The sequence below is a fragment of the Caenorhabditis remanei genome, chromosome X (genome assembly GCF_010183535.1).
Source record: "Caenorhabditis remanei strain PX506 chromosome X, whole genome shotgun sequence".
Taxonomy (NCBI): Eukaryota; Metazoa; Nematoda; class Chromadorea; order Rhabditida; family Rhabditidae; genus Caenorhabditis; species Caenorhabditis remanei.
Window position 1 is genome coordinate 5,124,657 of NC_071333.1, and position 24,957 is coordinate 5,149,613.

The following is a 24,957-nucleotide window of genomic DNA, read 5'->3' on the forward strand; positions in this document are numbered from 1 at the left end:
GTCTAATTTTCAGAGCTCACAATTCTTCACGAACTCAACGAAAGATGTCGTTCAACAAGATGCAGCACAACACCTACCTCTCAAAAAGTGGAAAAGTGAGATTTCGCACGGTTAGTTTTCAAAACCTCCATTCCATCTAGTCATTTTCCAATCCAATTTCAGATTATGAACACTGAGGAGCGGATCGCACAATACACGGTCATCAAAAACGCCATCAACACCTACACTCCACTTGTGAGAGGATTCCTCCACGATCTGATCGTCGCCGAAAGATCAGTAGAGGATCGGGAGAAGATCTTGACTCTCCGGAGCGAGAAGAAGACCAGATTTTTCGATGAAGAGAATAAGAAACTTGGAGTCACTGCAGGGAAAGATATTGGAACCGGCGAATGGGTTCTGGAGATGACAGGAAAGGTGTTTCTTGATTCAGAAGTCAAAGACAGAGCGGTTATGACGTGTGGAGCTTCCCACCATCTCTATCAAGGGATCCCGTGTGGAAGAGACAACGAATCAATTTGCATGGCGGTTTGGATGAAAGATACCATCGGGATGTACATTCGCCGATCGTGCCAGCCGACTTGCCAGCTAGTTCATCACTTTGGAACTGAGCTTCACCTGGTAGTCGAAGCACTAAAACCTCTGAACGGAGGAGATGAAGTGACCTTGGCTCACGAATCGGATTGCCTTGGATCGCAACACCAATTGAAATGTGCCGAGCATGAGAAGAACCCAGACGACTGCCCAATGGAACAAAAGAGACTGTTGAGAAAGGCGCAAAATGAGAATCCGGTAATCTTTTTGTTATCGTTTTAGCGGTATTGAATTGATTTGTTTTACAGGCTGCTTATTCTTTAACGGTCACTTTGACCGAGTCGGGGGAAGAAGAAACTATTGTTGCACTGCCCCCAAATCAGCCACTGGTCGTCGAAGAAGTGGTCGTATCCAACTTATCATCCGACAGCTCCGCTCGCTCCTCGCCAGAAGCTCCGGAATCTCCACTATCTGAAGTGCTTCTCCCTCCACCTCAGAAAAAAAGACGTGAAAATGAAAAAGTGAGTTTTTGCTATTTGTGAGAGCTCTTTTTTTTTAAAACATTGAAAAACTTCGAAAACAATTAATCGAACTCAATTTTTTTTCTATAGAATCCAATCAAGGTTCCGTCGCCAGCTTCTTTCTCGGTTTCTCAACGGGCACATCTCCACTATTCGCCACCTTCTTCACCACAGCCACAACAGCCACGTGGCAACTTTTCGCCAAAGGCAGTTTTGGCTTCTGAATACCTTACCAACATATGGACAACTGATGTGAGAATTTTTTACATTTAAAAATGTAAAGGTAATATTGAAATTGAAATGCTGTTTTTGCAGAGAGTCCAGCAAATGGCGAAGAAGGATACGCCACTCGAGAAAAATCTTCAAGCTTTGCCGATCCTCCCCAACGACAAACTTAATAACGGTGAAGGTTCGGATCGAGCACCCCAAGTTGCTGAGTCAGATGAAGTCATGCACGATTCCACTTCTGGCAACCAAGGAGAGCTCGATGAGCCGCCGAGAGCCGTGTCTCCGCTGAATAATGTCGATTCGTCGTCAACAATTTCAAATGTAAGTTATTTCCAATCCAATTTTAGATTATTTTCCAATCCAATTTCAGATGGTGCACAATAAGGAGCAGAGAACGCAGTACACGGTTGCACTGCCCCCAATTCAGCCACTGGTCGTCGAAGAAGTTGTCGTATCCAACTCATCATCCTACAGCTCTGCTGGCTCCTTGCCAGAAGCTCCGGAATCTCCACCGTCTGAAGCGCTCCTCCCTCCATCTCACAAAAAAAGACGTGAAAATGAGCAAGTGAGTTCTTGTTATTAGGTTGGTAAATAATTTTCTGCAATTTTCGAGCTTGCCGGTTGTCGGTTTGTTTTCTCGGCACAGGAGTAGTTTTTCGATGTGGTTGTTTTTGTGTTTGGTAGACCTACTCAAGTACTTGTTACAGTGTCAAAGTTTTACTTCTCTTTTTTTTCTCGCCGAGAACGGAGCTTTGATTTACACGCAACTTTTTGCGTTTTTGAAACGTCTTTTTGTTTTCAATCGTTTCTGGTCTAAAAATTATTTAATTCAAAAGGAAGTTGCTGGTGTATGTTAACAGAGGTCTCTTTGTTTTAACGCAAATACATTTTAATTCAAAAGATTCGAAACAAGAAACTTGGATCTGACTGAAAAAATTCGTCTCTTTCAGCAGTCAGTGCTAGATTTGGAGTTATTGCAGGGAATCGTAGAAGCGGATCTGTATCAAACCACCCTTAGGTTGTTAACTTCTTTTAGGGTGACTCATGTAGCTGTCGTTCATGGATGGAAACAAATTATCGGAATGAGAAAATTCGTCGTTACATACCACACGCTTTGAATCAATATGAGATGGCACATCACATGGACCTAAGTTGGTTCTTAGTACTTTTACACCCAACACACGTATGGTCAAGCTGTTTATTTATTGGAAATAAATAGTTGAGTTGTTACTCTAACGATGTGAGGAAAGTACAGTGTGTGGACTAAGATTTGCGCATTCTGGATGTTCTCAAACCGAAAAAAGTGGTTTTTTAAATCTGGTACTCAGTACTCTGGGTGGAGTAGTGGGAACTCCTGAACGAAGACAGGGAAGTAACATCAGATGTTTACGTTTCTTATTTTAATAAATTTAAAATCATGTGACTTCAGGACGGGGAGATATAACAAAACGGTGTTTTCAGTATGGCAAACCTTTTTCATGTGTTGGGAAAGTAACCCACAACAAATTTTTGCCATCTGGCTGGACAATACTTTTTTATTCATCGTATTAATCCAACCTTCTTCTCTTTAATTACAAACATTTTGCCTGACTTCAACGGCATTTTAATGGGGAAGAATCCAAATAAAAAGGGGATATCAAAAAGAAGCAAGTTTCCTTTTCAAATGATCTCGAATAGATGGTCAACGCAGAGAGAATCAGTAAGCTACCAAAATCTTGTCAGAAGACTACCAATGCTGATAAACAGGTTTTTGAATTTTAGAAATCTTTCTGGATTTGAAAAAATAAAATCAAAGTTTTATCGAAAAATTGCAGAAAATTATTTACCAACCTAATCTTTACTAATAATATTCAACAGATTCCGCCTGTCTGTTTGTATGTTGCCCGTCATAACTCCCTCCGTAGTGGGCCGATTTTTATGAGACCTGGATAGATAGATTGGAAATTTGACTTAGTTGATGCCCAAACTTTTCTTTTTTCGAAAAAGTTGATTTTGACGTCTTCTGGAGACTATGACGATTTCAACGGTAAAAAGCGTTGAGAAAAGGTGTGTCCCGACAGGGTGGTAGAAAGCTCAAGATACCAAGCTAATACCACTGACTCGGTGTTTCTTGACTGCACTCTCGAAAGGCGCCGGCCGCGTGTGTGTGGTGTAGCGGTCTACACAGATGACTCTTACGCATGGGGTGCTGAGTTCGCTCCCTCCCGATTGGAAATGTTTTTTTGCTTTTTTGCTATGGGAAAGTAATTTATTGAGGAGCGCAGAGCGGTACCTGTGCACCCGATCTCGCATTTGTAAGAAAATTGTGTGTAAAATTTGGTCAAGATCGCGAAATTCCTGTTGGCAACGGCCCAAAAGACTACAGTAATCCTAAGATTCACATTTTATCATGAACATTGGTTTGAATTTTGAACCCCGCTCACATACAAAATGGGAAGGAGGGAAACCGGGAACATTTTTCTGTTAGCGAAGCCTACAAAAAAGGGATTAAATGGAAGAATGCTACTCAAGTAGTGATGGTGGTTTGTGAATAAGCAAATTTGTCGGTGCTCGGCTACCTAAAAAAATGAACTCTAGGATGAGGGTTTGTTAAAACACCGTCTCGGTATGATCACTCGCCTTTTGGGGAGAGAAGAAAGAAGAGTTATCAAGTTCACGTTCCTGTGTAAGATTGTTTTGAAATAAGGAAAGCATAGGAAAAAAGTTTAAATTTATAAATTCTAAAAAAGCTCATTCTAAATTCCATATTCTATTAGGATAGGAAATTTAATTGAGAAACTTTGTGGAACTTGAGTCTGGAAAGGAGAGATTTCACAATTAGATATGCTTTGTTGGGACGGACTGCTCAGCTAAAAAGCGCCGCAGGCGCTGTAAAACTGAGAAAGGTGGTGTAGAAAAGGAGGTTTAGTCGCCGTTAGGCGACGTAAACCGACTGGTATTTATCTATTTATGGTAGCTCATTTTTGTAAAATATTGAAAGATTTCAAAAACAATTAATCGAACTCAATTTTTTTCTCCAGAATCCAATCGAGGTTCCGCCGCCAGCTTCTTCATCGGTTTCTCGACGGGTACATCTCCAATATTCGCCACCTCCTTCACCACAGCCACAACAGCCACGTGGCAACTTATCGCCAAAGGCTTTTCGAGCTTCTCAATGCTTTACCAATCCATGGACAACTGATGTGAGTTTTTTTACATTCAAAAAATGTAATGAAAGTAACATTAAAAATGATAATTTGTTTTTGCAGAGAGTGATGAAACCTACGGAGACGACACTCGAGAGGTATATTCGGGCCAACTGCCAACCTGATGACGGTGAAGATTTGGATCGAGACTCGACACTCGACACGCCACTCGAGAGGTATCTTCAGGCTTTGCCGATCCTTCCCAACGACCAACTTAATAACGGTGAAGGTTCGGATCGAGCACCCCAAGTTGCTGAGTCAGATGAGGTCATGGACGATTCCATTTCTGGCAACCAAGGAGAGCTCGATGAACCGCCAAGAGCCGTGTCTCCGCTGAATAATGTCGATTCGTCATCGACAAGTTCAAATGTAAGTTTTTCTGGAAAAAGTTTATATAAGATCCCACGAAAACTGAAAGTACAATTGGGAAAAACAGGTAACCAAAACAGAATTTTGTCATCAAATTTTCCGGAACTTACACGACGCGGAAAATTTAAAACTAACGATTTACCCACTTTTATTTTCAGAGTGGCGTTCGTCAACCAAGAACCGAACAATTGGCTGCTGATGAACGTGCGGCAACTCGGCGGAGAGGAGTTGCAGAAGGTGAAGCTCAGCGGAAAGCTGCTGCGATTGCACGCAGAAATCGTGCTTCAACCAACAGAAATTCTTCAAAAAATAACGTGAGTAAACAGTTTTTGAAGTATAATTCAGAAAGGTTGGAATCCTTGATTTAGTGCGTATCGTAGATGTTTTCATATAAGAAATTTGGAGATCTTGCTCCTTCATCGGACCATATGGTTGATGTTTTCGCACGAAAGGTTGTAAGAAAGAGTTTGTCAAAAATCGGTGACACCAGGGTGGAATCGAACCACCGTCTACAGATTAAGCCTCCGCAGCACTACCACTGTGCTACCGGTGCGCCCGAAATTCGACTCTCTCTTTCTTTACATTAACCTTATAGAGCACAGTCGACGTCCGGCAACGTTCGTTGATTCCTAGACGCGAAGCTCGAGTTTTTGGTTGTTTTGAAGTGTGGAATTCCAGATTTGGTCCTATTGATGTCACCGATTTTTGACAAACTCTTTCTTATAACCTTTCGTGCGAAAACATAAACCATATGGTCCGATGAAGGAGCAAGATCTCCAAATTTCTTATATAAACAGTTTTTAATTGAATAAAGTTAATTAAACGATCAAGTTCAGGCTGTCGTAAACGAGTGTGCCGTGGTGAGAATCGTCGGCAAGCGTATTACACAACGAGGAATCGAATACCAAGTGAAATGGGAAGTAAGTATTTTTAAATTTGGGAATTTTGAAATGCCAAAAAAATATGATTGAAAAAACGATGAGTATTAATTTTCAGGGATGGCCAGAAGACTCAAATACTTGGGAACCGCTCAACAATCTGAATTGCAAGGAACTTGTGGACAGATATGAGAAGGAGAAGGTATTAAAACAAATTTTGCCAATTTTTTTCATTTTAACAATTACAGAAAGCGGAAAGACCAAGAACAGTGGCAAGACGGGCACTCTCATCTACATCCACCCAATCTCCAAGACGTGGTGATCAGAGTTTGAAGAAAATCAAGACAGTCGAAAAAGAAAATGGAGATCTTCAATTCAACTGTGAGATGCGGGATGGGTCTGAAAAACAAATCCCGAATTCCACAGTCTACGGAAAGTAAGTTGTTCTTATAAATATCAAAATAGATGAGTTATTAGAGATAACCAAACAAACAACAACAATCGAAAAATTGAATTTCAGGTATGGAACCAAAGCTGTCCAATTCTTCGACCAAAACGTTCTTGCTCAAATGGAAGAGGGGGAGTCCAGACCCTAAGGGATTCATTTTTATATAACCTTTCTAAAACCATCACGCCTCCCTTCAATACTTTTCCCTTTTGTTTTTTCCTACCTCTCAATCTCTTTTTCCCGTCGCCATAAGGTCCCATTTTCGACGACCAGGTTCCGCCCCTTTCAGAACTCCGATTCCCTTTTTTCCCTTCCATTTTTCCACTTTACTTCTCTCCAACTTTTCTTCAATATTATCCGTCTTCCCATCTTGCTATTTTTTCTTTCTTCAAAAAAGAAGGTGGCTGTGAAACCGATCCCACATTTGGCACAGTCTACGGAAAAAACTTTTCACCTTCCATCTCTCCACTTTACTTAATTTCAATTTCTTATCAATGTTCTCCTTCTTCGCCAGTTTTCTTCCCTCTAGCAATAAGGTGACAATGGGACCGGTCCCATTTCGACGACAAGGTTCTGCCCCTTTCAGTGCTCCACTCCCCCACCCTTTCCGGTTCCATCTTTCCACTTTACTCCTTTCCAATTTATTTTTAATGTTTTCTGTTTTCCCATCTCGCTATTTTCTGCTCTTTTTACTTAATAAGGCGGCTACGGGACCGTCCCCTCTTCTGGCGAACAAGTTCCGCTACTTTCAGCGTACCTCACATTTAATATGAGCCCTATTCTATCTGACCCTTCACTGTGACCCTTGATCAATAAACTATTTATTTGGAGAACTGTGTGTTCAATTTTGTTTCTGAACAGTTTCCTTTGAAAAATTTTGCGAAATTTCGAATAAAAAAGATCCAAAACGGGATTCAGATCTTGGAAAGCAATACCCTACATGACGGAGAGAAAAAGTTAAAACTCTAGTTCTACACAGTAGTATTCACAAGGCGGAAGCAAGGAATTTTTGTAAGAATTGTAGATCAAACAGTGACCCTAACTTTTGTAGTTGACAATTTTTGTACGAGCCCTATAATGACTGGGCATGAAATAGATTCATTGTTGCGCAAATCGCTATTCCGTGATTCTCACAGGAACTTTCTTTTCCTTTTGCCTTTTTTTTTAATTCCATATCTCCACCAACAAGGAAATGACCCTGAGTGAAACGCGAGATTCTTAACGATGTTTTTACCGAAGATGAGCCTTACCAAGACTAGAACAAGACTAAATGTTTCAGTGGCAACAAACTCGTTTCCAGCGCAATGGCAAACATTTATCACTTTTTCAACATTTCTTGGTCAAATCACTTTAAGACACTGTAACTTTGTTCATTTCCAAGGTTTTTATAAAATTAAAAGTGCTATGAAAAGGAGAAGATGTGGGCTACAAAAAAACTAAACGGACCTTTTTATCAAAAATGAAACCTGGAAAGTTACAAATCAAAACGCAAAAACACAGATCTTGGCGGAACGTTGTTAAAACATGCTTAAACACAGTTTTTGAAAACAATTATCATGTTTTGGTAACTTTATGATCGCTGATGAAACGAATGCATAGATTTTCTAATAATATCCATGTATAGGGGTCGGTGGAAATGACTTTAAAGTCATCATTGGGCTCGTACAAAAATTGTCAACTACAAAAGTGAGGGTCACTGTTTGATCTACAATTCTTACAAAAATTCCTTGCTTCCGCCTTGTGAATACTACTGTGCCGAGCTAGAGTTTTAACTTTTTCACTCCATCATGTAGGGTATTGCTTTCCAAGATCTGAATCCCGTTTTGGAGATTTTTTATTTGAAACTTCGTAAATTTTTTCAAAGGCAACTGTTCAGAAATTAAATTAAACACAAAGTTCTGCAAAATAAATGGTTTATTGATAATTAATAGTTGAAGGATCAAATAGAAGAGGGCTCATATATGAAATGTGAGGTTCATCCGGATGTCCTATTTTTTTACGGAAAGCTTAAGACAAAACTATATAACACCAACATTGCTCAAGTCGGCCACTTTCTATCCAATTTCAAAATTCTTCTCAATAAGTCTCTTCATTAATCATTCCATTTTTTTTCCAGCACTTTCCTTTAAGCTTTATTTGTGTCCCTCATTCTTGTTCATTTTTTGTGAAGAAACAATATAAAAACTAACACTACGTTCGATCGTTTCATTTGTTATTGTAGTCAATCAATATACCCAATTTTATGATGGGAAATCGGTCGGGTTACATCTATTAACCAATTCGAATAAGACATTTACAATCACTATCTGAGATTACCCGTCATAAAATGTGGTAATGAACAAAATTTAGTAGTGGTAATGTGGTAAAATGTGGTGATCGACTACAATAAAAATGAACCAATCAAACTTATTGTTAATAAAGCATTTAAAAAAAATTGGGTTATGTTATTTACAAGAAGGAATTTGGATTAGGAGGGCAAAGGAACTAAGGTGTATGATTAGTTAAACTATTCTAGAAAAATATTGAAATCAAGAACAAAGTTAGAAGAATTATGATTTATACAGATGAGACACAGAACTATAAAGCCTATTACAGTGGTAAAGTCCCGCAAAAAAAATCTGACTAGGGAAGGATCCCGGGTTAAGGTGGAGTTATAGGTCGGGATATATATCACTAGAACAAAAACGTTGGGCTAATTTCAAAACAGAAAAACTGAAAAAATAAGAAAAACGTTAATTTTTTCAAATCTTGAAAATGCTCATTTTTGCACTGATTGTGAGAAGCCACAAACATTTTTTAGACGAAATGGTGAAAACGAGGAATCCGTCCTGTTGTACGTATCATTGTCTAAATCTCGGCTAACAGTTGTGTTCTCAGTGAGTCTGTCTGTGTGTTGGTCCATCCAGGTGTCCTAATTCTTGACAGAAATCTTCAGGCAAAATGATGGAAAGGAATAATCCGTCAATTTGTTTGTATCGTCGCTTACATATCTGTCAGGAATTGTACTCTCAGTGAGTCGGTCTGTGTGCCGGTTTATCCAGATGTCTTATTATTTCACGGGAACCTTCAGACGGTATGGTGAGATGGGGGAATCCGCTTCATTGTATGGATTAAGCTGTTCCATTTTTCTGATGTTTCTATTTGCATAATTTTTTACAACAATGAGTTTGTAGTACCATGATAATGAAAAATTCGAGTTTCACTGAAAAAATTAATCTAGTTTTTTTTCTGTCTTCATCTTTCCAAAAAAGAACATGGCTTTCGCAAAACCCAATTCAGTATGGAATGTGCTGAGCCGTCTAAAGAAAAACCAAAAGTTCAAATAAGAAAAATTACAAGAGAAGTTGGACATCAAAACTTTTTTTGGAAAAAGTGGAACTTCGAAAAAGATTTTGAATATTCGAATCGGAGAACTTCAAATGAGACCGAACCAAGCTGTCTCTTTTCCACAGAACCATCAAGATGTCTTTTTCTTAGAGCCTTCTTAGAACCTTCATTCTTAGAACCTTCAAAATTCAATTCGCTAAAAGAAATAAAGCAATTCGATTTGAATTTCCCCCAATTGCACTCCAGTTTTTGCGTCCAATCTTTGTCGCGCGGCAGGCGACGACGGGCGCATCTTTTACATAAAAGATAGATAGGAACTCGGAAGGACGCACACTGCCCGAAGATTGATTCGGAAGCAAAGAGAAGACACAAGGCGAAAGAACGAGAAGGGTCTTTTCAAAAATATGCAAGATTACGCGCCTGGAGGAAAACATTGAAGAAGAAGAAAGAAAAGAAAGAAAGTCAGGGAAAAACTGATTTTTTTTTCAAAAGCAACAAATTCGGTATCTTCAATAAAAATTAATTAACGGATTTATACGTTATATTCGTCGAAAATTTTTATAACGATCTTTAAATAAAAATATTGAAGTTGTAGTTTCATACTTTTTGTCAGATTTTGGTTATGTAACCATCCTCGTTGAGTTTATATTACAAGGAACATTGTGGCATGATATGATTGTGAACACCAGCTATTATAAGAAAAATTTTAGATTATTTGTCTGTTTCCGTATTTTTTTAAATTTTTAAATGGCCAACACGATAGCAGCTGATGTCACCAGTGAGAGAGAAATAGACAAAACAAAACGACGCGAGAAGAAAGCATGTCATGAAACTTTGCTGTTTTATGTGAGAGACGTCAAAAAATAGACGGGATCAAAAAAATAGAAGAAAAAAGGGGACAGTCTTCTTTTGGCGTCAAAGGACATCTCACGTAGGTTTCAGAAAAACACAATCAGTTGCGAAGTCAACAGTTCAAGATTTATTTTCTTTCAATACAAATTCAAAATTCGAATATAAATGGAAATAATCAAGAACAAATCGGAAGCAAGCAAAGCTGAGAGCAAAACGTGTTGAACGTCTTGAAGCGGAAGAGTGAGACTGCAAAATTATGTAAGTATTAAGCAAAAAATAGCAGTTGCAGTATTAAAATAAGTTGCAGAAAGCGAAGCGAATGGGAGAAGCTTGTTGGGTTATTTGTAAGCTAAATAGCTTAAAGTCAGACATTTTAGAGAGACAAATTAGAAATCTGCGCGAAGATGACTTGCGGCATTTTTCTCCGTCATTTTTTCATCGGTATGAATTGGTTTTGACGAAACAATCCAATCACGAAGTTCTTGGGAATACTCATCTTTGGATGGGTTGATGAATTCATGCGTGGTCCCATTGTTTGTCATGTGAATATCAAATTCTTGATATTTGAGCTTCAGCTCTTCTGGTGGTCTGAAATTGTCACTTTATCATCTGAGCTATTACTGTTGGAGTACTGATACATGCTAGTTGTTTTATGTTTCGACTTACAGGAATCTGAACTTCACAAGTGGGAAATAATGAATTATTCGACGAGCAGTGTTGTCACAGGTGCAATTGTGTACCAGCTCCAAAAATGGTTCATAATAATTCTAAAAGATATTTCGTTATAAGAGAAATGCAAATAATCCAAATTTGAAACTAAATGCACTCACGTCCCATTCTCCAAATCCATCGCCACCGGTGAAGTTTATATGGTGGATTACATGAAATGGGTTTCTTTTGGAGCAATAGAACGGGAGGCGATCCAACACATCGTCTTCAGTCCTGAAACGTTTTGTTAGGGATTTTAACTGAATCAACTTTTCACTCACATCAGATCTTTTTCCTTATAGTATCCTGTGACACAAAACGATGTGTTAAGCTTGCAGTGAAACGACCCCAAATATAGTACTTCCATAGTGCTGTTTGGTATCCCAAAATATCCCCGTATTCCTTCACCTATGACGTCACGCATACTGAACGAGAAACTGGCAAATTGTAGAAAAATTGAAAAAACGATAAACAACAACATTCTTCTGGAAATTACCAAGTTTTTTTGTTGAGTTTTAAGAACATTTGTATTTTTCGATCATGTTATTTGAATGTTTTTAGTAAATTAGAAAGCATACAATAGTTACTAGTCAAGCAAATCAAATTTTAATTCTTAACGACTCACTTTTAAAAAATAGTTCTGGATGCTAGATTTTTAAACAGATTGCTTTTGATGATTGATAGAATTTTTGTGATACGGCAATTCTCAATTTGAAAATTAACAGAGGCAAAAACTGGTAAAATTTTCGGATAAAAAAGGAGGCCAAACTCGAATGATGACAAAAAGTGAAAAGACGAATATTTCTGTTCACTGATACCGTAGAACGCAGTTCTCCAAAAAGATGGGCGTGGCTAGAACTCTGCGATCACCGATTGGATGTTCCAAAAAAAAAATGGGCGGAGTGAAATGTTTCAGGATCCCAATTGTGTCAGGCGCCTAACATGAAGAATCAAAGAACATTGCTTGTCAAAAACCATCAAAGTCGCTCTGCTCTAACATTGATGATTTTTTTAAACCCCCCGGGAGGTCGAAAAGTGAAACGCTCTTTAGAACTGAACGCAAATGGAGAGAAAAATTGAGAAAAATTAGAAAACATTAAACATGATATACATTCCAATTTTAAATATATTTTTCATATGTTTTTTCTGAATCTGAAATTTCGATTCTTTTCAATGTTTATTGGTGTTTCTGGTTAAGTTAGCAAATAGTTGAGTGGTAAGACTTCAGAACTTTGTGAATCATCAAATTAGCCGTCTTGATATGATTTACAGTAATGTCCCGGGTTCTAACAACTTCAACCGTTTTCAGTTGAAAATAATCATTTTCGAAAATGTGTCATGATTAATCTCATTGTTTCCTGAAGGCAATTTCAATGAATTATACAGATCAAAAACAGAGCTTCATTTTTGTAGTTGACAGTTTCCCTTATTGTCTTTTCAACAATGAATGCACACATCTTTTTCAAAAAAATTACGTGTGGTAGAGAAAACTGCACTTTGTTGGTGCCCATCTAAAGACCACTAGTGCCTGGTGCAGTTTACATTGAGCATTGTTCCGAAAAAAAAAGAGAAAATTGAAACGCGGTTCGTAGATAACTGCATTTTCGAATGCATGGAAGGAAACAAGCCAACAAACCAAATTGTCAGCCACCGTCACAATTAGATGTCCTTTTGGGAAGTAACATGAGTTGCAAAAAAAAACCATTCTACTCAAAATTCTGAGAGAAAAGTTTGAAACATAAATGTATTGAAGAAACAACAAGGGATCGGCGGGATACTTTTGATAAAGATGAGAAAAAGAAAAAAATAATGGTTCTGGGTCAAACAATTTATTATTTTTCTACTTAGAAAAATGAGATATGATCTCAAATAAATCTTTGAATAAATAGCAAAGTGTCATCCTTTGAATAATATTAATAATACCGCAAAACCTCTAATATAGGTGCTCAAAGAGATATTGCGCTCTAAACTCTTGCGTATCACCAAATATCTTCACCGGTAAATATTGCAGTTACATTTCTCAAAGATACAGTATTTGAGAAATCCTTTTCGATTATGTTTGCTTTGTTCTCTTTCTTTTCATATGAACGGTTTCCAGTATTATGTAAAATGCTGTACTAGTTCTTTCAGAATTTATTTCTTATTCTCCTATTCCTTTCATGTCAAATACTCATGTATCAATCCTCTTCAAAAATGTGCTGTGTGGGGGGAAGAGAAACTTGCACTTTTGTGAGAAGACGGGCAAAAGACGGCTCGTGCCAGTCGTCATCCCCAATTCAATTTAGAGAAAACTGCACTTTCTTGAAAAAATGGAAGAGATCTGAGCCAAGCGCCAGACGCCGTCACAAGAGGACCAGTGTTTTTTTGCCAGCAAGAAGAACAATGATGACATAAACCCCCGGCTGCTGGCACCATCCGCTTGGGCCGTCATTCAAAAGAAGATGGAAACTACTTCACTGCAAGTATTGAAGGGAGCCAAACTAAAGACCATGGGTGCCAGCCGCCATCAGAGTCGCAAAACAGAAGATAGAAAAGGCAAGAAAAGTTCTTCCCAGGAAGCAATTTCTGAAAAGCTGTTTAGGTCAAAGCCACGATACTATTGTTTCTACCCCCGTTGTAACTTTGTGTCCCGAACTGTCTCTCTCTTTGAAGATATGTATTTCTTCTACCGGAAAACAACGATGTTTTTCCAAAATATGGTTTTTATTCAGTAACAGACAAATTTACAGCAATGTAGATGAGTGCAGAAAAAAGACTGTAAATATCAGGGTGTTTGAAAAGCATATGTTCACTGAAGAAAGAAAACATGTCAATTGCGACAATGCCAAAGTTCAAAAAAAAATATTGAAGGCTCAAGAACGAAGTTATTTATGGAAGAGGAGCTCCATCACGGATGGCCATTTCTTGCATAACATAGGCGACTGATCTGTCAATATAACTACCAATAATATCCACTCGTTGTCGATGGCATTTGTTGAAGCAGAAGCACTCTGAAATTATTGGAGAAATTAATAATCTTGTGAAAACGAACAGTTGTCTTGTTTTAACAATTCGGAAAAGGAAATGTTGTTTCTTCCATTCTATAACTTACTGGAAAGTTCTTCGCGCAGTACTGCGACATACTTCATGGTTACCAACGAATTGATACATGGATAGATTGAAACGAAAATTGTAAACAGGTACACCAAGAATGATATTTGCAGGCCAAACATAAAAGTTACGAACATCAAAATGAATGGTGTGTAAAGAAATGTTTGAATTAAGAGACTTTTGGCAAGTTCTCGTTGAACCTTACGGGATGCATAGATTGGTACACCAGGTTCCTTGAATATTTGGAACATACGGCATATAATAAACACAATTGGAATGATTGGAATTATCATTAGGAGGGATAAAACGAGTAATCCAATAAGGGACGGAAGATGGAAGCGAATAGTTCCAATATTCTTCTGATAATACTCTGCTCCAATATATGAATACTCATCTGGTTCCATGCAATCGTTGGCCATGAATTCTTCATTCGTGGTTTGGTCCTTAGAAGCACTCGCTCCCAATAAATAATAAGTTGAGCATCCAAAGAGAGAAGAATAGAAAACGATGAGCAGGGTCCAGAGAATGAAAGATTTTTTAGAAAAAAGATGAGCGAGTCTTGACGGATTTGTGACAAAAGTATATCTGTATAGTACTTGGATGAAGACAGAAGAAATCATCATTCCAAAACAAGCGACAAAGGCTGCTAAAAGGAAAAATATTGAAAGTTGGGGACTGAAAAGCTAGCATGCTATTTCTATATTTTCGAAACATTTTCTAATATCGGTTCATTAGAGTAACCTAAAAATTGCCAACTGCAAAAATAGAGAATTTACGCAAAATGTTAACGGAGTCGTCACCTGAGATATCTCAAGAGACCGCTTGACGTGTGCCCGCGTCGGTTTGAGGAGTTGAAGCGCATGCGCATTTTTTCAAAACAGCTTTTTCGACTAAAAATTAAAAATCCTGAAGGTGCCGCAGCTCTTTTAGAATTCTGGTTTTCAAACTGATTCAAACTGAAACTCACATAGTCCAATTGATTCAAATCTTTTTGGTAGTTTTGAGTATTTCTGAGGAGAGAATATGATAACCGAATTGCGGCCCATATGGATATTCTTCAAATAATAAACTATGGAATATTACAATTTGAAAGAACTAACCGGGTTGACAACAACATTACAACCGGAAAAGACTAGTCCGGCCACAGCAAACGCCAACATAAGATACTTGTAGTTTGCGAATCTTTTCTTTGTCCTCAAGAATCCAATTAGGGCACCGTTAATCGCGCCGGAAAGAACGATTCCGATACAGTAAAAGTAAAAACTTGCGCCAATCCATTTAGTTGAGCAGTCACTCATCGTTCCCGATGAGAAGAGTAGAGCTGAAAAAGTCGGAAGTGGAGAAATGAGATAGGTAAAAGGAAAGAAAAATGAAAAGAAGTGAGGCTAAAAATCTTGAAATCAGAGAAAGGGAAGAGCGACTAATTATGTTGTGATAGCAGTGTCTCTCTAACGCACACTCTCACTCTTCTCACTAGGGACCTGTCGCTTAATCCGAACTTTCAAATTTTTGTTACAGAATCATGTTAAAATCTCCCTATCCCCTCGTCGTCCCATGACGTTAATTTGCTGCCATCCTTCTATCCCCGATTTTTTTGCTTCCACCATTCCAATTTGGAATGCGATTACTACTAATGTCCCCCAATTCCTCCCTCCATCTAAATTCGAAACCCTTCTTAACTCCTCTATTACCCGTTTTTAGTATTTCGATTAATTGCCTGTTTTCCCCCGGTTTTCTTTTCTTAACTTGCTAACTTCATTAATTTTCTCCCGGTTATTTTACCCCTTATCCCAATTCTCTCACATTTTCCTTCATATGTTACTAGTCCATCTCGTAAGGGATGTATCTAGTCTCCCCCTTTCTTAATGTTATTTTTTTTCTCTGTTATTCTATTTGTCAATAAATAAATATATATATACATAATCAAAGGGCAACAACAGAATATTTGGGATTGGATTGAGTCAGCGATAATTTAGAAGAGAAATTCTTGGAAAACGTTTTGGTAAACTAAAAAATAAAACAACGTATGATAATTGGACAAGAGATTTTGATGAATCAGCTTATCATCTAGAAACTAACAATGCATGACAAATATATAAATTTCTAACACTTGGAAGGACGGTGAAAACGAAAACTTTATGGCTTTCGGATAGAAAAAGATGGAGTCAGTTTTTATTACTTCAGAGGAACATTTTTATTTTACCAACCGTATAGAATCGAGGATCTTGCTGGTCATCTTCGAATGAAGTGCAAATAGAGCAGATAGAAGATCGGAATAACTAACGAGGGAGAACGCAATAATTTTGTAATCGAAGAAAAGGGGAGCATTCTAAACACCCGCTTTGACCTTTCAATGGCTCCAAAACACTCTGTCATGTTTTTAAACTTAGCAAAAAATAAAAGTGAAGATTGAAAATGCATTCGCTGAGAGCGGAAACCTGGATTTTTGACCAATGCGATAGAAAAATCTTCGCTTCAGGATATTTAATGCGAAAGAATTCATAGTTGCGGAGTGGTAGGAGGAAGTTGATAAGATGAGAAGCTGGTAGGAGAAAGAAGGAAAATGAAAAGGAGACAAGAAATCAAAATGACGGAGGATTCAGACTTCCATCTCTAATTTCTAAGAGCCCTTTTTTATGATCATCTTTTCCAAAAATCTTGCTACTGTTTTATTATTCCAAATTGATATCTAGAATTCCTATCCTTTCTCTTTTATCTTCAGTGAAAAATATAGAAAGATGGAATTGTGTAAAAGCCAAAAAATCAAAAAAGGGAGGAAAAATTAGTCTTACGAAATAGGTATCTCAACACCATACACTCTCTCCTTCCTCTTGGGATCTGTTGCTTAATCCGAAATTTTGGATGCGGTTGTCACATGATTAAAAAGTAAAAGTACAATAATAATCAAAGTTAATATATCAAGCATCAGAACGAGAAGATTCTGAAATGATCACCACTAAAACACGGTGTGAATGTTTTGATGTCTCTATCTAAAATCTCGGTCTAAAATCTCAATCTAGGGGAAGTGTCGCCTGAACGATAGTGATTGCCATCGGCCGCGACAATAGCAGAAAATTTAATCCTTGTGTAAGTTAGGTTCACCATGTCTTAATTGGAAGACCTCGGCGTATTATTGCTGACCAGAAAAGAAAAATTCATCAGAAATCCACTAAAATGTCCGATCGCAATTCTCATTTACTGTTAAAAATTGAGTTTAGAAGTTAAACTATCGAAAAAGTAGAAGGAAGTGCTTTGGAAACCTAATACAGACACGAATATAAACAGATGAGTTACATTTCATCGGATCAAATATTTCTTTCAGAAAGAGAGTGGTTACATATTATCTAATGATAGCACTTTGCTTCAAAAAGTAATTAAAATTTCTTTATTAGCAGCTAGTAAAAGCTCAAATGAACTCATGACAATCCAATATTCTATCACGCGACTTTGTAGTTTTATTTGATTCCAAGTATTTGCGTGACTGTTTTTATTCGGGAAAACTTACAAACGTTTAACCGATATTGCATCACTTTCGTCAAAATTCCTTCCTTATTAGCTCTTTTGCTAGTTGTTGATTCAAGACATGAACCGGGAAGATCAAAGACTGTTTAGGTTTTCACACACTTACAAAAAAATTAATTCTTTTAGAAGTACAAAAACCAAAAAAACTAAGCTTCAGAATTCTCCTCACTTAATACAAAGCAGTATTTATATTTCCTTCTTTACAGAGAGGGTAATGAAAGAGTTACTGCTGGGCGAAGGATGATAATTTTTCTGTGATCACATCCACTCCCTTCTAAATTTTTTCAGCAATAGATGTTAAACCCTTCGAGTAAGAATGAAAATCCAAATACAGGTTTATTCAAGAAGTCCGGCTATTTAGTATGTGACTATTGATTGATTTGTTTGAAGAACTTTCACCACTTATACAAATAAGTAAGAAAAAAGAAATAGTTAAAATTCAAAAGTCAGAGTGTTTAGGTATTAAAAAGGGTTCCACAAAAAAAATATTACATCGAAATACATCGGAATTAGGAAAAGTGGGGAATATATGAGGGGGAAACTTATTCCATCAAAAGATAATCCTGTTGATAAAAAATTAGCAAGTGTTATTAGTGTTGTTGTGAAGTTAAATATTTGATAGCACGCAGTTTTTGAAACCGTCTCGAGAAATGATGCCCTCTCTTGCAAATTTTGATTTTTTTTCAACCTTTCAATGACACCGGCCAGCCCAGCTCCAAATGTCAGTGATTGCTCACAAGAACAACAAGAAAGCCGATATAAAATCACCTGGAACCGCAACAGTATTCATTAGGGACGTGTGACTCTCCCCGCCAAACGCACTTCTCCTTCATCACTTTTCTAGAACTATTTGTTCACACTAACAGAGTCTTTAATCATCAGAATTCAGGTTGAATCAATCTTGAATCGAGAACTGCAATGCAAGATTGTAAACTCTGTAAATTTCTTTCCAATTTTTCGATATCATATGTTTAGCTCTGCCTGTCTTTTCCAACTTTACACGAGGTTCTCTAAAACAGCAAGTCAACTTCAAATTTATGTTGATGGGATGAAGTGGGATTTCTCTTACTTAGCCTTTTCCCACCTAATATAGATTAGTATATGTTTGCTTTTTGTCTCATAGACAGGATGACGAAGACTAAAGGATGTAAGATGCTGTTTAGTGTATTTCACCGATCACATACCAGATTCTTTTTTCACAATACAAGTTGCAAAAAACTAAATTTTCTGATTGGGAAGGAGGATTCTGTGTAACAGGTCTGATAAGAGATCAATATAAATTAAGACGCACTCTCTGACTCGTTCGAGCATCGATCAACAGACCATGTTCACCCGAAAAAAGTCGACCATCTCCGATTTGCCAATCCTTTTGATCAAAGATAGTACCAAGTGTTCTTAGCAAATTGGGGTACTTTTTGGTCAGGTCCGTCACCTGGGTACCTAGGAAAATCAAAAAATCGATATTTTTCGAAAATTTTTCCTGAAGGAGTTAGGAATGAAATCTCAACGGGAAATTAATGTAGACACTATTTTAAGCATTTTTTGTGTTCAGAACAAAATTCCAGCTCAACACCTTCATAGTGAAAATTTTGAAAATTTATGAAATTTTCGGGTTGTTTTCATGAAATCGCTTTTATCTCGGCAGGGACACGAGAAGACGGGCTTTTTTATTTTAAATTCGAGATCTACATAAAATTTGGTATTGGATCCATGTTGTCCCTACTGGTATCTCTTTCTCCAAAGAACACTTTTTTCGGGAAGTATGAAAAAAACTGCGATTTTAACTTTCAAGTCCTTCCAGTAAATTTTTTTTTGATGTTTCAAAATAATGGTTTTTTGAAGTTTTTCATTCAATCATGCTATTTTTATTTAGTTCCGGTACAATTTTCGATCATACCACAAAATTTTTTTTCGAAAATATTGAATTTTTTGATTTCTGAAAATTTTCTCCCGAATTGAATCATTCCGACTGAAATGTTAAGGATAGCATTATAAAATCAGGAGAATATAAATGGAATATTCTTTAGGTTCATAAAAAACTTGATTCCCACTGTCGGGTCACCTGCTACTTACGTGTTCATGGTGAAAATCAGCGAAATTTTCAACTTGGGAAGTTGGTGCAAAGAAACTTTATACTTGCAACGTTATTTGACAGGGAATTGTGATGAATATGACAGGAATAGTAAGAAAACGGCAAAAATTGATAGATTCTGCAAGATTTTCAAAAAAAAAACTTGAATAGTTTTTTCCTGATATCCATAAAAAGGTCAGACCATTGAACATTTATGAGTCCTAATTTTTTGAAGCTTTTTTTGAAAATCTTGCAGAATCTATCAATTTTTGCCGTTTTCTTACTATTCCTGTCATATTCATCACAATTCCCTGTCAAATAACGTCGCAATTATGAAGTACCGTTGCACCAACTTCCCAAGGTGAAAATTTCGCTGATTTTCACCATGAACACGTAAGTAGCAGGTGACCCGACAGTGGGAATCAAGTTTTTTATGAACCTAAAGAATATTCCATTTATATTCTCCTGATTTTATAATGCTATCCTTAACATTTCAGTCGGAATGATTCAATTCGGGAGAAAATTTTCAGAAATCAAAAAATTCAATATTTTCGAAAAAAAAATTTTGTGGTATGATCGAAAATTGTACCGGAACTAAATAAAAATGGCATGATTGAATGAAAAACTTCAAAAAACCATTATTTTGAAACATCAAAATAAATTTACTGGAAGGACTTGAAAGTTAAAATCGCAGTTTTTTTCATACTTCCCGAAAAAAGTGTTCTTTGGAGAAAGAGATACCAGTAGGGACAACATGGATCCAATACCAAATTTTATATAGATTCCGAATTTAAAATAAAAAAGCCCGTCTTCTCGTGTCCCTGCCGAGATAAAAGCGATTTCATGAAAAAAACCCGAAAATTTCATAAATTTTCAAAATTTTCACTATGAAGGTGTTGAGCTGGAATTTTGTTCTGAACACAAAAAATGCTTAAAATAGTGTCTACATTAATTTCCCGTTGAGATTTCATTCCTAACTCCTTCAGGAAAAATTTTCGAAAAATATCGATTTTTTGATTTTCCTAGGTACCCAGGTGACGGACCTGACCAAAAAGTACCCCAATTTGCTAAGAACACTTGGTACTATCTTTGATCAAAAGGATTGGCAAATCGGAGATGGTCGACTTTTTTCGGGTGAACATGGGTGATCGAACGAGTCAGAGAGTGCGTCTTAAAACTCATGCAGAATCGCTGAAAATGCTGAACAAAATTTTGAAAAACAAAGTGTATACGATTGAATAAATAATTTAGTCTACTTTTTTTTGAATTAATCATAAAACTGTATGATTGACTGAGGAGTCACAACATTATAATGAATACTGCTACATCTCCAAGTGTTTTTATATCGGTTTTCTAGTTACCGTAAAACCTCTAATAGAGGGGCACTCAATAGCAAGAGTTTGGAGCACAATCTGCCTAATGAGCTTCATAAGCATTCAGCTACATTTTGTCTGTTAACAACTTTTTGATATCTCCTTTTAGAAAAATACATACCGCGTTGAGTAGATTTCTTTGGAAAAACCTCTATTAGAGGCTCTACGGTATTCTCGTGATTAGATAATCCCAGTCATTCAAAACATGTTATGTCGGAAAATTGTTAGCAAAACAGAAGAAAGCAGTTTCATTCAAATTTTTCAAAAAAGGATTTGTTTTCCTAGTTTTTCTCCGAAACCTAGTGCTCTCAAATTTTAATTTTCTCCATATTACCCGTCCTTGAATTTCCTGGAATGCTCTTTTTTGAATGGAAAACCAGAAAAAACTAAAACGGGAGAAATTTAGCAAAAGTGATTGCGATATGGGCTATACGTTTGTACTTTTTTTCAAAAAAAAAGTCACGCAAATATTTACGGACCTATTCACGTGGTAGCAGAAAAAGTGAGAACAATTTTTTCTATTAACAAAAATAGTTTTTGCATTTTTGATACCTAGTGAATAAGCCCATTAGAATCAAACAAAACTACGAAATCGCGTGATAGAATATTGGATTGACATGAGTTAATATGAGCATTTACTAGCTGCTAAGAAAGAAATTTTAATTGCTTTTTGAAGCAAACGTGCTATCATTAGATAATATGTAACCACTCTCTTTCTGATAAAAATCCGTATCAGGTTTCCAAAAAATTGTTGAGGTCTTTGTAGAAAATCGCGATATCAAAAAAGCAAGAGCCTAAATTTGTTTCTTTCTTGTTTATTATTTTTTAAATATTCCTCTTGTACATATTTTCCTCACATTACCATTTCCCCTATTTCTTCCAGCATTTTATTGTTTCGATGACTCAGGCTCCTCGTGGTCTAAGCGACCAACCACCATTCCGTTCGCTTGTTTCCAAATTCCCTCCCCTGACTTTTCTAAGTCTCGCCCTTTTTCCCACTATCTCCTTTGCTCCCCTTCTACAGTTTTGCTGGTATAAAACCCCGTTCCTTTCCTTTCAATCAGTTTTCTCCTCGCCACCAATATTTTGTCTTCTCCATCTATTTCTCTCCTTTTTCGCCATTTGACCCATCATTTCTTCCCGTTCATTTTTTCCCCTATAAATCCTTTCTTTGACAGTCACAGCTCGCAATTCAAGCTCTATGGTCTCCCAATTAACAAATGAAAAACCTAATTTATACCGCAAATCATACTTGTGAAAAATTTCTCGCCGGTAATCACTTAGGTAACGCGTCCCCAGTTTTAAAACCATTCTTTACTTCATTCATCAAAACATACATACCACTTATTCGTGGTAATTATATCAGATTCTTCTCAGTTATCCGTTGTTTGATATTTTTGTTTACCAAACTTTATTCCAAGATTTTTCCCCTTATACTTCATCAAATTTGAGTAGCATAATTATTGTACTTTTATTTCCATTCATGTGATAACAACATGCAAATCTGTGGATTAGCCAACTGGGTGGAAGAAGACTGAGAGAGTGCATGTTGTTGAGAGCCCTATTTCGTAGGACTAATTTCTCCTCCCCTTTTTTGATTTTTCGGCTTTTTCACCTTTTCACCTTTTTCTTTCTTTTAATTTTTATATTTTCAATCTTCGATCTAATTGGAAAGAATTCTTGTCCGACTGAACGCATTGATCTGAACTTGTTATTCTTGCTGCTATTGGTAACTTTTATGAAGAAACTATCCTATGTATGTCTGTTCTCATGGTTGCCCGTATCGTTTTCAATCAGAGTCGAAAAATATTGACATTTTCGAAGACCCTAAACATTCCTACACATATTTGACAGCTGGTCGTAGAATTTTTTAATCCCTCACAGCGTGCATACTGGTTTTCTTTCTTCCATGCTTTGCTCCTTCTGGTTTTGCTTCTTTATCATACCATCTCCTCTACTTATCAACTGTCCTCTACCATTCTGTACCTGTGAGTTATTTTCAACTGAATAGTCTGGTATGACTTTTTTAATCACATTTGTTGAAAAATCCAGATGTCTTCTTTTATCAAAGACGTTCTCAATCAAACGTATCCAATTTTTTGACTTTTCACCAGACAACATCTCTTGATTGCTAAATAGGAATATCCTATATGAAATTCATTAAAGAAATTTTTCTTCTTTTTTTGAGTACTTTTTTAAAAATAATTAGGTAATTGATACTAATCACATAAAAAACTGAGCTATCTATCGCATTTTATTACTATTTCGTATGGCATTTTTTTCTCTGTGTCTCTCCGTAGAATTCCGTGTTTTTGGAAATAATTACATCATCATAATAGTAAGATAGTGTTCCTCGTTTAACACTTTTCTCCTTTTTTTTTGAGTCGCCTGCTTCTTTCTTACGAAATCTGAGAAAATCAAAGAGTACAAACAGACAAGGAGAGGAGGTGAGACTGTCTGCATGTCTAGACATATGTTGGCCTTCAGACATTAAGGTCGATAACGGACCAGATGTAGCCTGATTTAAAAATTGTTAGTGAATTAGATAACAACTGACACCAATTGCTGACATCAAGGTTTTGTTTTTCTTACTGTGTTTTTATTCATACGGATTTTTTTTTTCAATTATCAAGATTATGTATACCGGCCCAATATCTTTCTACTTTGTTCCTTGTTTTACAAAAACAAAAGATACTATACATATATGTGAGAACAAGTAGGTTCAAGATATACAAAGCGATGGGAAACCATATTTTTTAATCAGCTTTTTAGTTAGCTATTGACAGGTATGTAAAAAAGTTGAATGACGCAGTATCGCGTGACTTGAAAATGAAAGGAAGAGATTTCTACCGTATTCCTCTCATTCATACTTGCAACGGGCCGGGCCGGGCCGATTTGAGAATTTTCACGGGCCCGGGTCACAGTACAAAAATTTGAAAATTTGAATTTTTTAGAAATTTTTTTTGATTTTTTCGCAAAAAGTAGAATTTTTGACTATGTTTTTACATATCGATAAAACTCAAGTGTACATAGCATTTTTGACTATTTTTGATGAAAATTTCAAAAAATTTCGAAACATTTTGTGAAAAAATTGTGCTCATTTTTTGACTCCGGTCCGACCGGGCCGGCAACTTTCTCTAGCGGTCCGGGCCGATATTTTGCAAGTATGCTCTCATTATTGTCAAATTAGAGGTTTCTTTTAAGCGATTCCATTCATTCCTACTGCTTTCTTATGTGTATTCATTTAGCTGTTCATTTTTTTCATGCATCAACCTCAGCTTTGATTTTACTCTATCAAAAAATAAATTTGCAATTTGACAACTGTTGAAAATTTCAATCATAAGATTGGTGTGCCAAAACTAAAATGTTTCTTTCTAAACCTGCCTTTCGTCGTCTAGTCTTCTATCAAAATTATCTACATGGATAAACCGATAGATTTAAAATAGACGTCGCAGTACAAAAATATCTGTGCATCTCTCCACTCACCCCTTTTTGGCAAAGATATGTGTCCTCTCTGGATGGAGACGTCCGGATACATAATTTTAGAGAAGAAAACAGATAGGAAACGATGATGTCATACCATCTGTCGCTTAAGTGTTGAAACTCTCCATATTTATGATCATTGAGCATTGATTCTTTTGGTTTTCCTTTGTCTTTCTGTAGTTGAATTGTTACCAGAAAAAATATAATTTTTTTAACTGTTTTTTTCCAGTTCTCCGTATTCATATACATATTTATTGCTTCGCTGATTTAATGAGTTTCAGGCTCTGTAATTCCTATGGCTTTAGTGAGAATTTTTAACCACAGTTACACATTTTGCAAAACTTTTGTTTCTCCAATAGCTCCTTTAAATG

General features: G+C 36.7%; 3 protein-coding genes across 3 annotated transcripts; 1 reads left to right on the top strand and 2 right to left on the bottom strand.

Annotated features, from left to right (window-relative positions):
* Nucleotides 1-165: 165 nt before the first annotated feature.
* GCK72_022975 (uncharacterized protein) lies at nucleotides 166-6,308 on the top strand (the record flags this gene model as incomplete). The annotated part of the gene is made up of 12 exons (XM_053735158.1): nucleotides 166-789; nucleotides 840-1,052; nucleotides 1,143-1,304; nucleotides 1,368-1,601; nucleotides 1,651-1,845; nucleotides 4,301-4,462; nucleotides 4,529-4,834; nucleotides 4,993-5,148; nucleotides 5,671-5,754; nucleotides 5,831-5,914; nucleotides 5,961-6,148; nucleotides 6,233-6,308. 12 exons carry the CDS (start codon nucleotides 166-168, stop codon nucleotides 6,306-6,308), a joined length of 2,484 nt encoding a protein of 827 aa, XP_053578724.1.
* Nucleotides 6,309-10,725: 4,417 nt separating this feature from the next.
* Nucleotides 10,726-11,471, bottom strand: GCK72_022976 (uncharacterized protein; the record flags this gene model as incomplete). The annotated part of the gene is made up of 4 exons (XM_003095272.2): nucleotides 10,726-10,927; nucleotides 11,006-11,106; nucleotides 11,170-11,281; nucleotides 11,329-11,471. The coding sequence occupies 4 exons, from the start codon at nucleotides 11,469-11,471 to the stop codon at nucleotides 10,726-10,728; spliced, it is 558 nt and encodes a 185-aa protein (XP_003095320.2).
* A 2,444-nt stretch (nucleotides 11,472-13,915) lies between these two features.
* GCK72_022977 (uncharacterized protein) lies at nucleotides 13,916-15,435 on the bottom strand (the record flags this gene model as incomplete). The annotated part of the gene is made up of 4 exons (XM_053735159.1): nucleotides 13,916-14,037; nucleotides 14,139-14,783; nucleotides 15,105-15,192; nucleotides 15,238-15,435. 4 exons carry the CDS (start codon nucleotides 15,433-15,435, stop codon nucleotides 13,916-13,918), a joined length of 1,053 nt encoding a protein of 350 aa, XP_053578725.1.
* Between the last annotated feature and the right edge of the window lie 9,522 nt (nucleotides 15,436-24,957).